Source organism: Neolamprologus multifasciatus, chromosome 13 (genome assembly GCF_963576455.1).
Source record: "Neolamprologus multifasciatus chromosome 13, fNeoMul1.2, whole genome shotgun sequence".
In the NCBI taxonomy this organism is placed as follows: domain Eukaryota; kingdom Metazoa; phylum Chordata; class Actinopteri; order Cichliformes; family Cichlidae; genus Neolamprologus; species Neolamprologus multifasciatus.
In genome coordinates, this window is record NC_140451.1 from 16,155,947 (window position 1) to 16,172,178 (window position 16,232).

General features: G+C 37.6%; 1 protein-coding gene across 1 annotated transcript; it reads left to right on the top strand.

The window, feature by feature from the left end:
- Positions 1-907: 907 nt before the first annotated feature.
- hmgcll1 (3-hydroxymethyl-3-methylglutaryl-CoA lyase like 1) lies at positions 908-16,040 on the top strand. Its single transcript, XM_085182804.1, has 9 exons — positions 908-1,234; positions 3,706-3,783; positions 4,264-4,371; positions 4,741-4,836; positions 5,036-5,184; positions 5,743-5,806; positions 6,241-6,429; positions 13,056-13,181; positions 13,563-16,040. The coding sequence occupies exons 1-9, from the start codon at positions 1,139-1,141 to the stop codon at positions 13,680-13,682; spliced, it is 1,026 nt and encodes a 341-aa protein (XP_085038930.1). The 5' UTR covers positions 908-1,138; the 3' UTR covers positions 13,683-16,040.
- Positions 16,041-16,232: the final 192 nt, after the last annotated feature.

Consider the following 16,232-nt stretch of genomic DNA (forward strand, 5'->3'; position numbering starts at 1 on the left):
GTTATCAAAATTATACACTAAAAAGGCCTTTTTTCCCCCTCAGGAGTCCAATCATTGCCCTGAAAACAGACGTCAAATACAGACTTAGATGAGCTGCAGTTTCGGATTCACAATCATCTGAAAAGAATTTCAAGCCCAACAAACCACGAGCACCATTAATATGAATTAAAGTTTATCTGGTGGCAAATATAATTTAACAAATACTAAATTGGATAAATACACTGCAATCAAAACCAGATTTAGATTTAGTTTTAGTTTAAACCTTTAGAATAATGCTGCTCTACTTTATTTCATTTTTGTACCCAAGAGGAGCATTTAAAAGTCATTAGAGGCAATACACTCTTTAGATTAAAACATTTAGGGTGACAACTGACAGTCATCAAGTTTTAGGTCTGCTACAAAAAAACGTCTTTCCCAAGGCTGATGCATGAGTCGCCCTCCTCCCCTAGGAGATTGAGGTACAGGTCTCTCATCACAGGGCAGTTCAGCTTGGTGAGATGGTTGAATGCGAGGACTTCATTAAGCCCCTCTATTGTTAACATCTGGGTTCAGAATGCTCGTTTTCTCTGGTAAATGTTGCCTTGGCTTAACGGGGGATTTTATTACAATATGCAGTTGACATTGGCAGCAGTGGCACGCCTGGCAATGGAAACTGTTCCGCCGGTTCAGGTCACAGGAGATCAATCAAAGCACGCTGTTACACTGAAACCTTCAATTCTCAGCAGTACAGGGAGGTGAATGTGTATGTGAACTTGTTGAATCAATTAAGAAGAAAAAAAATCACCAGCCTTCAAGCTGAAGGAAGCACCTTTTCCTGCCCTTTATTTTCTTTATTTCATTCATTTATTTTCCTTAAAAATAAAGGAAAATACTCCTCTGTGCTTAATTTCCTCTCTTGCTCTCTGGCCTCCTTCCCCCACTTTAGGAGATGTGGTTGTCATGACAACCGCTGAGTCATCCTCTACTGTAAGTAGCCATCCTCATATTTAATCTCTGCATGCAGCGAGGCCCTCCGCCATCCAGGCCTGCATTAGCACACGGATGCGACACATTAATTTGCTCTGGGTAGTTCCCGCGATCTGCGAAGGTTATTCCCGGAGAACACGGAGCTGCAGCGGGCTGAGCAGCAGCCACACGGATGGGTAACGTGCCCACCACAGTGAAGCACTGCCTGAGCTATGAGCAACTCATCGAGGACTACCCGTGGCTGAGACGCTGGCTGCAGGAGGACAAGGTGGGCGTCGGTTTTCCTTGTTTTTAATCAGCTGCACATGTTCGGCCACATGACTTCCTCATGACAGAGAGGAGCACAACACGAGTCCACCGATGACAGCGCAGATGCTGCTGTAACTAAGGTGGTTAAAAAGAGAAGAAGAAGAACATGCGTGGTCCTTTTTCTCAAAAAGAGTATTACGTTCGTATTATTAATGTTTGGGGTAATAAAATACACTCAATAGAATATGAATAGAATAAAATACAACAGAATATGAGCTGCCCCAGGCTTCATTTTCAGTTGTATTGTAGCTTATCAGAGGTAAAAGTCGTGTAAGTGAAAGAGTCCGCTCGATTTTATTGCTGCATTTTCGAATTTATTTTCACTTTTACTTTATAACGTTTTTGTAATCCAAAGTATGAGTATATTTTACAAATAGTTCATGTCTATCTGTAAAAAACGTACATTTCACTCATAACAGTTAAAGATATTGCAAGCTAAACCACATGCAGTACTGTGCAAAAGTCTTCAGTCAACTCTTGTTTCTGTATATTATGTTTCCAAGGAGCCAGTATTTTATGTAATTTTTTAACTTCTGGTTTGCTTTTTCACTCATTTTCAGTCCAGTCCTTATACATAACCATTTTCAGAGGAATATGTTTTGTTTGTTTGTTACACCACTTAACACTGAGCCATGCATTAAATGACAGACAACTTAGTAAAGATCGAATTTTAAATTTTATCTTTAGGCACTTTGTTACTAGCACCCATTGCAAAGCCACATAATTTGCTATAATTTCTGTAGTTGACTCTATAAAAATGCCAAAGATAACAATGTTTGACTGGCTTAAAATGGTAATTTTGCACCAACAAGGTGATTCCCAAAGAGCTTATAGCTTAAAACTCTGCATGGTGTGTAGTGTAGCCTTAAAAAAAATGAAGAAACTAGTCAAGTGGATAAAAGAGGAAATGTCACACCTAGAAAAACTATCTATGGTAGTTAAACAGTATCTGCTCCTCTTATCTAATTAGTCAGGATAAAATGTGGAAAAGAACTGACACAGGAACTGAGAGATACATCTGCCTCTATACTTAATCTATCAGTTCACTGAAGTCTCAGTGGAACAGTGGCTGTACAACAGTCTGTTGTACCTGTCTCCTGTCTCCTGTCCAGCTATCTGTAAAACATGATGGATCCTCTGTCATAGCTTGGGACTGGATTTCGGCCAATGGTGTTTGGGATCTTGTCAAAATTGAATTATAAACCCAAAAAAGTACCATCAGATTTTAATCCACCTTGCTTTACCACCTAGAAAGGGTCTGATTCGGGAATATGTTCGTTTTTCAAAATGACAATCATCCCAAATACACTGCCAGTGCAGTGAAAGCATACCTGCATAGAAAAACACACAGTGGAACAATATCAACCATGGATGGGCCTCCCCAGAGCCGAGACCTCAACATTATTGAAGCAGTCAAAGCAGTGTGGGATAATCTTGATAGAGACTCAAACAAAAAGCAGCCAACATCCAAAGAAGGGTTTTGAATGTCCTTCAAGAAGCTTGGAGAACTATTCCTGAAGACTAAAATAAATTACAAGAAAGCTTGTCTAAAAGAGTTAAAGCTGTGTTGAAGAATAAAGGTGATCAAATCAAACATTCACATTCAAGCTTGTTAGAATTGCACAAACACTGTTTCCATGTATGTTTGCACACATTTCAGCAAATAACTGCATCTATTTTTCATTTTTCTAGTAAAATATAAAGAAACAAGGGGTAGCTGGACACTTTTGCACAGTACTGTATATTTCTGAGCACAGTACTGTGTGCTCAGTTTGTTTTGAATAAATATTTGATATCTATCTTCCATAGATATAACACATTAGCTCTTTACCCCTTGAAAATTTACAAAGATTAGACTAAAAATTGAAACTGAGTGGATTCTTTCACATTTCAGGCCTGCTTGTAGAAGAGTTAAGCTGGGATATTGGTTAGCTTTCTTTGTTTCACTGCTCCCCACTGGAAAAAACTTAAATAGATATTTTTGACGGCTATAGTCAGATATGTGGTCTTTGCATTCTGCTTAAATATCACTGTTGCTAGGTTCATATTGTAATCTTTAAGGTCTGTTGAGGTTTTGCATTTAGTTCAACAAGGGTCTTTTTCTTTAAAATTATAAGGTTGAGACCAGGAAAAAAAATACCTTGATCCTTAGAATATTCCTTGCGGTTTTAGTGGAGTTACTCTAACCCTTCTTCCCAGCCTTTCCTCTGTGTCACATCTCATGAGTTTGCATCTTAATGACATAGCAAGCTTATATTTGGGTTCTAAAGTTTCAGCTGGGTTGAGGTTGAAAGTTATTCATGTTAGAAATAACATGACCTGGAGCATCACACGGTAAAAGGATGGCTGACTTCTCCGTGTTCTGTGTCTTGTTGAGCGGTGTTTCTCTTTTTATTTATGTATTTTTCCCCCCATTTGATATTTTCCCAGACAATTACAGGACATGCCTATCCAGAGTTTGTTAAAATTGTTGAAGTTGGGCCAAGAGATGGACTTCAAAATGAAAAGGTATACTCTGCAATTACAATTACAAACCTTATTTATATTTATGGGTACCTTTGTTTCCTAATACTACACACAATCCTCCCTGGAAACTCCCATTTTTTTCTATACATATAACAATTCATAACATATGGGTTTTGTGCCATAATTGCTAGAAGCATATGTTTCACATTTTCTTTGAAATTGAATAGGAAAGATGGCACAGCTTTTGACTGAGTTCACTCTCTTTACCTACCATTTAGAGATTATACTGAATGGGGGGAAGTAATTTTATTTCTACAACATATTATCTGAAATTTGGCATATAGCGAAGCTATCTCAGAGTTTTCAGCAAGTGCAAGATTGATCATGTCAAATATGGCTATCTGTATAAATAACACGCAGCACAGCAAAATAATAAGCCCTATATCTGCTTGTTACATCTCCAACTGTATCATGAGAGGACTCAAATACAGAATAAGCTATTTCAATTTCATTGTTCCCCAGGAGATTGTTCCAACTGGGGTGAAAATCCAGCTGATAGATATGCTCTCAGGAACAGGCCTGTCTGTGATCGAGGCCACCAGCTTTGTCTCTTCAAAGTGGGTCCCACAGGTAAGAATTCTTCCTTTTGAACTGCAGTTGAATGCTGAGTGATTTATTAGGCCTATTTCTTGCTCCTCTTGTTGGAGCTGCAGATGGTTTTGGAGAAGGTATTTTATTCGTTTTATAGTCTCCTTCTCAATCAAATTGTACCCCTATTTACTACTTGGATACAAAGTCAGACGTTAACACGTGTCTCCTTTTGTACTGAGAAAAATGATAATTAATTTGATCTTTAATGCTGCCTTCAAACGTGTGAAAGCATTTGTGAATTCCCAGGAGCATGTTAATATGTTATTATGTTATTACCTTACCTATGTTATTGTCTGTTATGTTATTACCTTTAACATCTAATTAATATATCTTCCTCCCTTTATTTAGATGGCAGACCACACTGATGTACTCAGAGGAATCCAGAAAGCATCTAATGTTCAATATCCTGTTTTGACACCTAACTTGCAAGGCTTTCAGGATGCTGTAAGCATGAATTTTCACTTCAGCGTAATGACCTGTGCTATATACCTTTACTCATATAATTCATCATGTTTACTTAAGCTTGTCAGTTTGAGTTAACTGTTGGCACTACATTGTTTTTATTAAAATAGTTCCTGCACTTACGTTAGCGTGACTCACAGTGAACATGGTTTTACAAGTTTGTTTTCTCTGGTGATTTAAGGTTGCAGCTGGTGCTACTGAAGTGGCTGTGTTTGGGTCGGCATCTGAAACCTTCAGTAAAACAAATATTAACTGTTCTGTTGATGAAAGTATGCTGAGGTTTGAGGAAGTCATTAACGCCGCCAAAAAGCGACAAATTCCAGTTCGAGGGTTAGTATTCTGGCTATTAATTCTCTGCTACAAAAATGAAAAGACATTTCAGATTTCCCTTGATTTCTGAGCTTCACACAGATTTTTACTTTTCCCCATAGGAAAACAGGGCATTTGAACATACTGCAGTTTTTATATAGAAGAAAACACACAGTTCAGTAATGATACTGTTATAGCAAAGTTCCAGATGTTCACCAGGACTGTATCTATGCATTAGTAAACCACGAGGCCAGATGAAGTAAACCAAACAGGCTAACTTTTACTAATGTGGGCCTTTTATCATACATGGAAATTTATATATATATATATATATATATATATATATATGTAGAGAGAGAGAGAGAAAGAGAGAGAGATTTTTTTTAAATTATATGAACTGCTTTGTCCATAAAGGACACCAAAGCACTAATAGGCTTCTGGACACATTGGACCCAATTCTTTTTTTTTTTTGAAGAGCACACTATAGTATAGAAAATGTTCAACAGCTTTTGACGTTTTTTTTTTTGTCAGTTGCTGAAACTGACAAAATAATGATACTTGTTGACTTTATCTTCTCAGGTATGTTTCTTGTGCCCTTGGGTGTCCCCATGAGGGACACATTGAACCTTCCAAAGTGGCAGAGGTAGGATTATTCTTTACACTTACAGGTCTTTTAAAACCTGTCTGTTCATTTATTTAAATTATCTAAACTAAACGGAATCGTTTCTTGAGATGTTGTTTTGGTTTTGTTTTTCTGTTTTTTGTTTTTTGTTTTTACTTGTTTTTCGTGGAATTAATTAATTTTGTGGATGTCAGTGCTTTTTGATATATATGTCAAAACTCAAATCTAATTATTGTCAGTTCATTGCTTTATGTAAAATCACAATAAATGTTCATATTCTTTCCGTAAGCACAGATTGAATTAACTGAAGAAATGTAAAATATAGCATTTATATTCTCTTCCATTTCACTGCCTAACCAAACATAATATGGTACTTATATTTGAAAAAAAAAGTTCTTTTACTATGTGATCCTCTTATAAAGAGAGCATTTTCTATATTTTTTTATTATTTTTAGGTGGCAAAGAGATTATATGAAATGGGCTGCTATGAGATTTCCTTGGGAGACACCATTGGTATTGGTACTCCAGGATCTATGCTTAAGATGCTGCAGAGGGTGATGAAGGACGTGCCCATCAATGCGCTTGCAGTTCACTGCCATGACACCTATGGGCAAGCACTGCCCAACATCCTTACTGCACTCCAGGTAAGAACACGGGTATTGTGTGGCCAGTAGTCTCAAAAGTACTTATGCTTCTGCCTATGATGATTTGGTTTCTTACGTTATTGTTTATATTATTATTATTGTTACTATAATTAATATCTCCAAGAAAACAAGAAGTTTTAATGGTTCATTGCCATGACACCTATGGGCAAGCACTGCCAACATTCTTAGTGTACTCCAGATAAGAAGATGTGGTACTGCCAGTAATCTCAGAACCATCCGAGAAATTGCTAATGATGTAATGATGATTAGATTTATTATTCATTGTTGTTTATAGTTATTGCTATTACTGCAGTTGTTAATATTATGAGTACTGTAGCGACAGAAAGAGCTCTTAAGTCGAAAGTACAGCAAAGTCTTTGTCAAAGCAGTTAGCTTGACAAACAAAGAGAGCAGATGGAAATCTGAAAGAAATCAAATAGACAGTCTAGTGTGTTTAACTAGAGAACTATTAGATGATAAAAGCAACAGATGACACCTGTTGAGGATCAGCTTGTGACTCCAGAACGTTTCCAAGCTTCATTACAGTCATGCATGTGAGTAGCTTAACGATGCAAACAGTGATTGTGAAAACTGGTTAATACATCCATTGTCCATTATAAACAGTGTCTATATAAAATCTTAATAAAAGAACCCTTAATGTTGGGTTCATATTACTCAATGTATTTGTTCCTGTGTCCGATGAGATAGACTCTGGATTGGATTATAGAATAATATAGTTAAGTACTTTTACAATCAGTGCTAGGAACAACCTACTGAATGCATTAATGTAATTAGTGTTGTAATTCATTTTTGGTGATTATTGAAGTTGTCTCTGGATAGATGAGAAGTGTTTTGCTTGTTTCTGTAATGACACTGTAAGGCATCCTTAATTCTCCATCTGTCATGAAGTACATGACAGGATTATCTTATTTAATGCCCTACATCTGTCTTGTAAACCAGCTTTTGTGCAGCTATTTCATAAGTCTAAGATTAGACATAAAAGACGTTAATAATGACAGCAAACAGTCAAAAACTAAAAGCAAACATTTAAAAGTAAATGAAGTTAGTTTGTTAACGGAAGACAATAAAGGAAGGAGACTAGTTCCAGGACTATTGAAAGGTGGATAGGGTAGGAACTGTGAATTATGGAAAAACTCTCTGAACCTAACAAGCAGCCGAGAGGGATCTTTAAAAACAGAGGCAATCAGACACAGTTCAGCTAATTTGTTGGTGTGATTGGAGGGTATGGAGGTCTCTGAATAAGCAGAAAGGTAAAACAGTTCAAAGATCCAAATGAATAAAGGGATAATATAAAGCCTGACAACTCTGGGAGGACAGATGTGCCCACACTTCTGTTGTGAGACAAAAACCTTCTGATTCTTGTGGGAGAGACATAAAAGGTGCTAAGTGGAGAGGTCTGTGTTAAGCTTACAAATGCTGGTAAAGTTAGAAGAGGAAGCCCTCTTGCCGTAGTTTGTAGTGTAGATTCTCCTTTTGGACAAGCACAAGACAGCAATGCATCATCCTCTTGATCCCCATATCCTCTCATGTTAAATTGTCTGACAGCTTTACTTTCTGCTTTCCCAGTGGATTTGGGGTACCTTTGCCTTCACATGCACATCCCTCTCCCTGTGAAGAATATGAATGTTCTCGTGGAGAACCACAGACCGATTATGGATAAATGCCCGGCCTTTGCATAAATCAATGTAGTTACTCATGATGACATGAAGAGGAGCAACCAGATGTGGAGGCAAAATAGAGGTGGTGATTCTTGTTCCAGGATATCATTCAACTTTCTGCCAGCAGCATAGAGATCACAGGTCTTTGTTTTTTTTAGGTTGATTTAAATCATTATCCCTGCTGGGAAGCATCATTTGTTAAGCTTCTCCCAATCCATCTTTTTAGACACTTTTCAGCTCACATGCTACAGTCCATTGAAATACAGTGTCCTTTCTTTGCAACGAGAAAAGGAAAAATTGTTTTTATTTTCCGCTGGAGTCAGGAAAAAGGAAGCCAAATAATGTAATATATCAATAAGACTGATGTATAGTTATTTTGGCCATATATGCCACTTTAAAATGATGTAAAACTTTTTATTGCAAACTTTTATTTTAGAGTATTTCAGAGCTTAAAAAAATACTTCTTCTTTTTTTACTTTTTAAAAAGCGCACATATGTGCCTGAGCTTTAATGACAGTCTGTCAGTCTATGGCATGATGAATGTGTTCTCTGTTATGTATGTGTAGACTACAATGGGACACACAGAGAACCAGAAACCATCAGTCAACGAGGAAAATCGGCATTAAGAAACATGATCTAAGCTTCCCCACAAAGCAAGATGATTCACAAACTGCCTTCAAAAAGAAAAAAAAATCCCAGAATCTTAATGAACTTAACAATATGTATTGTACAGTTAAAGGTATACACTCTGTAAGTGCATTTGGGTTGTGAATCTTTGTGAAGGAGCTGTCGTGGGGGCATTTGTCACCACTTTGCCTGTTGCGAGCCAGTAAACCTGACATATATCCAAACATAAAACAGAGGCAATGCAGGCAGGGCTGTATCAGTTTTACTGGAGCGCATTGTCACCACAGAGGAGGAAGCACACTGGGGGCTGGGTGGGTCAACAGATGTGAGGGGGTCAGCACAAAGGCTCACCTATTCAGTGTCTATTGGACAAAGCGACTGAGAGCTAGGTGGATCGAAGGGCCCTGGAGGGGGGGGGGGGGGGGGGGGGGGGCTTCTAGCTCGTCTGCCGCTTGGCTGTTGAACTTTCTGACAATGGCGTGCTTAAAGGCCAGTGGAAAATGATCCTTTCATTTGCTCTACGGTGAGCATGTGATGAATGGTGCTGCAGCTGCAGACGCAGCTCTAGAGATGTCTACTCAAGTACTTTATTTTACTCGTCTGTAAACATTGTTAGTATAGTATTTATACTTCAGTTTGCACAAATCACTGTATGACTGCAAATGTAATGTGTAAATGAAATCATTCATTAATTCACTAATGTTACACATCCACTAAAGAAACTGTTGTTCCGTTGTGAAACTTGCAGTTGAACACTTATCCCTTCTAATAATTATGATGGAATTAATCTAATATTGTACTTCTCTGGTACAATTTATGGTCAAACATTGTTCAGAAAGGCAGCTGATCCATGTCATGTAAAGAAGCAAATATTTTTAAGGTTAAATCTGATTCTGAATGGCTTTGAAAAAGTACAGAGAGATGGTGAAATTCCTGCGTGGATCATATTTACAATGATTCATCGCAGCTGCCCCATGGCCACAAGAAATAATAGCAGCCAGGGATATTTAGCTCACCATTTGCTCACCCATAAACAAGTAGGAAATTAAAGATTTTATCATAGTTTTTCATTACTGTGTGCCAGAACTCCACACCACCAACTGGGAGAGAAATGAATTCCCCCAGTGCTGTCAGCCCTGAGTCACCTCTTTTGTTCCCGATAAAGACATTCCTTAGTCTTTGTACCTTTTTTCAGGAGGTCTAGGGGGACTTTGTTACAAACCTACCCTGGCAGGTCACACAATGACAATGTATGTACTTAGATTTCACAGGCTTGGCAAGGAAAATTATTTAATCTTACCTGCAATTTTGGTGTATTGTGTACTACTGCAGCTGGGGAATACAGTATAACCTGTCTGGGCTCACACTAGAGATCTCTACTGACAATAACATCCATCTGCAGTATTTTCTTTTGTCTCCATACATGAGACTCTGTTCAGCCTTAGTTTACTAACATATTTTACTAACATCCAGTTACCTGGTAGCTGTGTTGAGCAGTGTGTTGATAACTTTAGTGCAACTTTATGTTGGCTTCTTTGACTGAATGGTAGAAGTTATAAAGGATCATTTTATCTTGTGACTGGTGATTTGCTATTTCAAAGAGTGAAATCCGCTCTGAATCAAAGCCACCGATAATACTTTCTGTTGAGTAAACAAGTAAAATCAATTTCAGCTAAACTAGAAAATATTTATTATAGATTATTAACTTTTTTTAAAATGAGCCCTTGTGACATACTGGAATATATATTTAAAAGACAACCGTAAAACCCACATAAACCCACAAAAGGACAAAATAACAGTAAAAGAACATTTATTTTTCTTTTTTCTGTATTCTTAGGCTTTATTTTACTGCTTTTAACATGTATATAAAGGAAGCAACACTGATGTAATAAATGTGTCAAAAAGCTCATTTTCATCTGCAGCCCCTGGGAAGATTGCTGTTATACAAAATAAATAAAAACAGATGAAGAGCTGAAATATAAATGTTTATTATTCAAAATCAATAAATAATTTAATTAGCAAGTAAATAAATTCCTAGAAAACGGATTATCTCTGAATTTATTTTCTTGTATTTTTTTCTTCAATTCCAACCAAATTCATGTTTTAAGGTGATAAATATGTTATAGTATTATTATTATTAGTAGTAGTAGTATTTTTAGTATTCATTTACATTATATTAAAAATAGGATTGCATATTAAAGTTGAATAACTTTATATTTTGTCACATCACATTAGTCAAACTTTATTTTCTTTTGGAAATGATAAAGTAAAATGTGATTTATTTATTCTTTAAGTGCTTGTTTGCCTTTTGCTGTCGCTGTTCGCTCCCTTATTTAACGGGCTCCCCGAAAGAAGTGATATAAGTGTCAGCACGGGATCCGTGACAGTTTCTGTCAGCCTTCCAGTTTATGTAGTTGTGGGTGAAGCATCATTGCTTCGTGTCCTTCGCTGAATGCACACTCTTTCTTTCGCTCGCTCTGTGACGCAGTTATAAAACCAAAATGGGAGCTTGTCCATCTTCAGCCTTGTCCACTCAGAGCGCAGAATGTAAACAAGCTTATCCCAAATCATGCAAGTTTGAAATGCTCTGTGTCTTTACCCAGGAATGCATTGTTTTTATATAGCCGCAGCTCACTCAGTATGGCTTTTTAACACTGAGCACACATCTGGTTTCTGGGTAGTGTGAACCTAACTGAGCATTGGCAAGCCCGAGCTGCTGACCACCAGTTCCTGCGTGATTAGTGTCCAGGGGTACGGGGCACGCTGCTGAAAGGGTTTGTTCTGTTCCTCTCGGAAACAGTACGCTGAAGACCTGTGACCTTATAGCTAGAAGCGAGAGGATTGGCATGGCAGATTACAACTCTGTGTTTATACTACAAAAAATTCTGCCTAGTACAATATCCTGCTCTGGCTTTAACCAAGGTCTGGAAATCTCGTGCACTGCACACACCAGAGTAGATCTCCTCCTCCTTCTACCCACCTCCTCCTCTTCCCTTGCCAACATAAACAGCAATTACGGCTGGCTCAGACAGCCCCCTGAAAGAAGTAGGTTCTTGTCTGGAGGAAAAGCAACCAATTAGCATCATTGTTCCAAAAAAGCAATAGAGATTCTTTTAATTTAACTTGCTTGGTCCTGCTCTGTGGGGTACCAGTCCTTCATGACCCAGTGCCACTGAGAGGATCAGTGTGTTAATTTTGTCTCACTGTAGGATCCTCTGACATCTGGTTCTACCGCGGAAGCTGGAAAACATCTTTAATATTCTCATGACAATCCCAGGGACATGTGGAAAACATCCCAAGACCTTAGTCCATAATGACTCTGAAAACTGAAGGCCTGTCTTGGTGTGAAAACAAAGGTTTTATTCATGACTGGGTCGTGCACATCCATGGCAAGAACTGTGACTGTGTGTCTTTGAGTAATATGTGCATTCAGAGAAAGAGTAAAATGTCCTTCTGTAAATTTTAATGTCAACATTGAGCTGCAACAAAAGAACCGGAGTACTGTTTCCTGGGCAGCCTTTTATAATGTTGGGAAAGCTGTCCAACAAAAGCAATGGATTGAGAAGAACAACTGAAAACGCATCATTAATTTTCATATGGAGGCCAGGCGCTCGCTATCGTCGGCAGTAAAAAAAGGAAAAACTTTCCCACAAATTTCAGCAGTAATGTTTGTCGTGAGCGCTGGTGAGCCAAAAAAAAAGAAAAGAAAAAGAAAAACGCAGTAGAGTACACAACTTGAATTTTATCTCTTGTATATTCTTACATTCCTGTAAACAAAGAGGCCCTTAGAAAGCAAAAACATTTGTAATCAAGGAGATCAGCGAAATAGTTTGCCATTAATGATTTTTTTTGTAGCACATGTCCATTTGTGTACAAATGCATTAAGTTTATTGGCACAGTTTGATTGGACACTAAGCGGCCAAGAGAAAAAAAATGTCTTCTCGATGTGGCAAGAAAGTGAATCCCTATGGTGAAGAGCAGAGTTGTGCTGTAAAAACATGAGTAACCAGGACAATCAGAAACATATGAAATGTTCTGCTCAGCCTTTATAATATTCCTGTCATATGAACAAGGCCATAATTATGTGGTGCTAGTGGTTTGAGCTGACAAAGAGGATGACTAAGCCATTCTGTGCCCACTCATCTTCAAGCCTTAAGCCCACGGTTCTCAGAAACAGCTGTAAAACACAACCACAGGCCTGGCAAGGTGCGCGGCACCAGGCAGAACAACACAATAGAACAAAGATCTTTGTTTTTGAATTTTACCTGACATAAAGTCTTTCACGGATTTGCCGAATGCCTCTGTTGTTTGTCCTTGCAGATGGGGGTCTCTGTGGTGGATTCGGCAGTAGCTGGCCTGGGAGGATGCCCTTACGCTCAGGGTTCATCTGGCAATGTTTCCACTGAGGATGTTCTCTACATGCTTCATGGCATGGGCATTGAAACAGTAAGTATGACTTCGCTGTCTGGTTTGTATGTACACTTGTGTCTAATCTCAACAAAACCAAAGTTATACAATCTTTCAGAGCTCATTCACATAAACACATCGTTCTGCAAACATACTGCCCTGTAACAGTTTATTTGATCATATTAGTGGTTATACATAACTTGTGCAAGACTGTGGTGTTGCACACACTTCTCAGGAACAATTTATTTAACAATTCCTACCCCTGCTGGTAGAAAAGGTTCACTGCGGGTTAATTTTCTGTCACACATGTTACACATCTTCTTTTAATTTCAGTGAGAAAACCTTAAACTTGCCATTTCTTGTTTGTCTTGCTCGTATTATATTAATTGCACTTTTACTGATGCTGGAATGTTTTTGCAGGGTGTGAACATTGCCAAAGTCATAGAGGCTGGTTCCTTCATCTGCAGTGCTTTATCTCGCAAGACAAACTCCAAGGTTGCCCAAGCAAGAAGCACGGCCTGCTGTGATGCGTCTCTGTAATGGAACGTCTTTAAATATTTTAGTCTGTTCCCTTTAAAGTGCTTCCCCATTGTTGCTGCCTTCAGATTTGTTGCCTATCTGTCTGTATTTGAACTACATTGTTCCATGTATCTCTTGTATGTCACCTAAATAATATTGAAAACTATCTCATTTTTATTATTTTTTTACTTTATTGTTCATTTCCAGTCTATATTTGCCGTCTGAGTACCTTTATAATCTGCTGAACACGTGCATCTTTCTTGGCTTAGTTTTTGCTCTACACAATTTTTGATATAACAAAAGCAAGCGTCAACCACACTGAATGGAAAGTGACAGGAAGCTGGTAATTATCAAGAGGAAATGTATTCATTTGTGATTGAGGTTTGTGTTGACGGCTTGATAATTTATTATCTTATGATTTTATTTGTTTGCATTGATCAGTGGCCTTATAAAATTATGTAACAGCGTATTATAATCCTACGTGTATGAGTACCTCCATATGCACTTTGCTTCTCTGAAGACCTTTTGCAATTTCCTGTGAGCTTGTATAAATAATTCAAAATAAGACAACTCTCAAATTACCACAAAGATAGCATTTTAAAGGAGACACAGAGGAGTTTTTGCCATCAGGTTTGCCAAAGATCCCTTAAAAAGTTCCTCTTTATAGTCTTTTTTTTTGTATTTTAGAATTTTACCATGACATAAACTACTTTCTGAGACAATTGTCTCTGTAAAGTCAAATGTCCTTTCATTTTTTGTCATGTTTACACCCTGCTGTGCAATCTGTGAATCAGAAAGTAAAGAATAAAAAAAATCTGTTGTTAGCTCTTCTGTCCTGTTCCTCTGGCTTTCTTTCCTACGGCTTAATTGCATTCACCTTACATCCCTATTTTCAAAAATCTGACTAATTAGGATGCCAGCATGATGCCAACTGGGAAAGAAAAGAAAGCACTCCACACTAATGAATAGATGTTGGATTTGCATAAGCGTATTAAAATGTGATAATTGTCTGCCCATGGCGGTCCATCTTAATCACGTAACAAAAAAGAAAATTATGCATTCATGTGCAGTTGCACACAGACTCAGTCCTGACCTGTCTCCACCCCCAAGCAAAATTCTGCCTGTGAACCATGTGAACCACATTTAGTCACACCTGATACCCAGTGCTCCCACTACAGTCTGTTTAAAACAGTTTCCATCTCTAAGAAATGACCGATGATCAAACAAACAATATTTATTGACAATAGATTTTTTTTCCAATATTAATATTAAACCTGGCTTACCTGGATAGTTGACTGTGCATTCATATTCCCCAGTATACCCAGGTAAACAGTAGCCATTGTCCATACATTGCTGGAGATTTGGTATCTACAGTTTTTATTTGTGTAAATGCATTTTAACAGAGCTGTGCCTTATAAACACAGTAAACACTTATTAAAGGCCCTTATTAAATGTATTTGACTCTCACTTTTATGAGCCAAAAACTCACAGAACATAGTCGTGGTAGTAGCTACAAGCGAGCCAAGAAGCTTAAGTTATGCTACTAACACAGTAGTACCTAAAATAGCACCACAACTTTACCCTCAATGCTGTTCTCGCCCTTGTGAGTGTTTTTTGTTTGTTTGTTTACTTTATGTTATCTTTTAATGGCAAACAACAACTTTAGTGAGACATTTTACACCCTTTTGGGGCCCTCTACTGGCCACATGGCTCCAAAGAGGCTCTTAGTTCTGACCTTTGTTTTCCTAGATCTATCAGTCATGTGCAGTGATGTGTCTTGGGGAAAATACATAGAAAGAGGGGAATCAGATAGCTTCAATCCCATAATTATCAACCGTGTAAGTGAAATTTTGTAATATTAAGATCATATAAAAATCTTTTGAAAGATGAAAGGCTTAAACAGCCAATAATTTGGGTCAGTTTTTGTCATGCAAAGCAAAAAGTGGAAGATGAGAAATAAAAAATAAATTACTGTCATGGTCCCAGAGTTTTTGTAGATATAAATTGTGGATTCGTAGATTTGATTGTTGTAGTGTTTCATGTTTTGGATTCCTGATTTGATCTCTTTATTATTCTAATAGTGGCTTTGATGTTTTGTGATATTGTTGAGTCTTTGATTTCTACAATTACTTCATGTTTTTTCTAGTCTTGCAAGCCTGTGTTTTGGTTCATGTTTCCATTATTCTAGTTGGCTGAGCTTTAGTTTTACTATGATGGGGTTCTTTTCTAGTTTTCATCGAATTGTGGACGCCTGTTTAGACAAGGCTCTGATTCTTGGTATTTATTTTCCACTCATTGTTTGAGTTTATCAATTGTTTTTAGCTCCCTTATGCTTTGAGCCTCATGTCATTATTGATATCATAATAAAATAACACCGATATAAAGGAATACAATCTTTATATTAAATTCCAATTCTAATTTTAATCAAATTTATATCTGCTGTTATGTAGCACAAACATGAAGAAAACAAAGCAAAAAAAATTGCTCTGTTTGCTCTGGGGGGGACTCTAAGACCAGCTGAAGTGGATAGAAATAAGACCCAGTAGTTTCTGCTATCAGCACAAATAGATT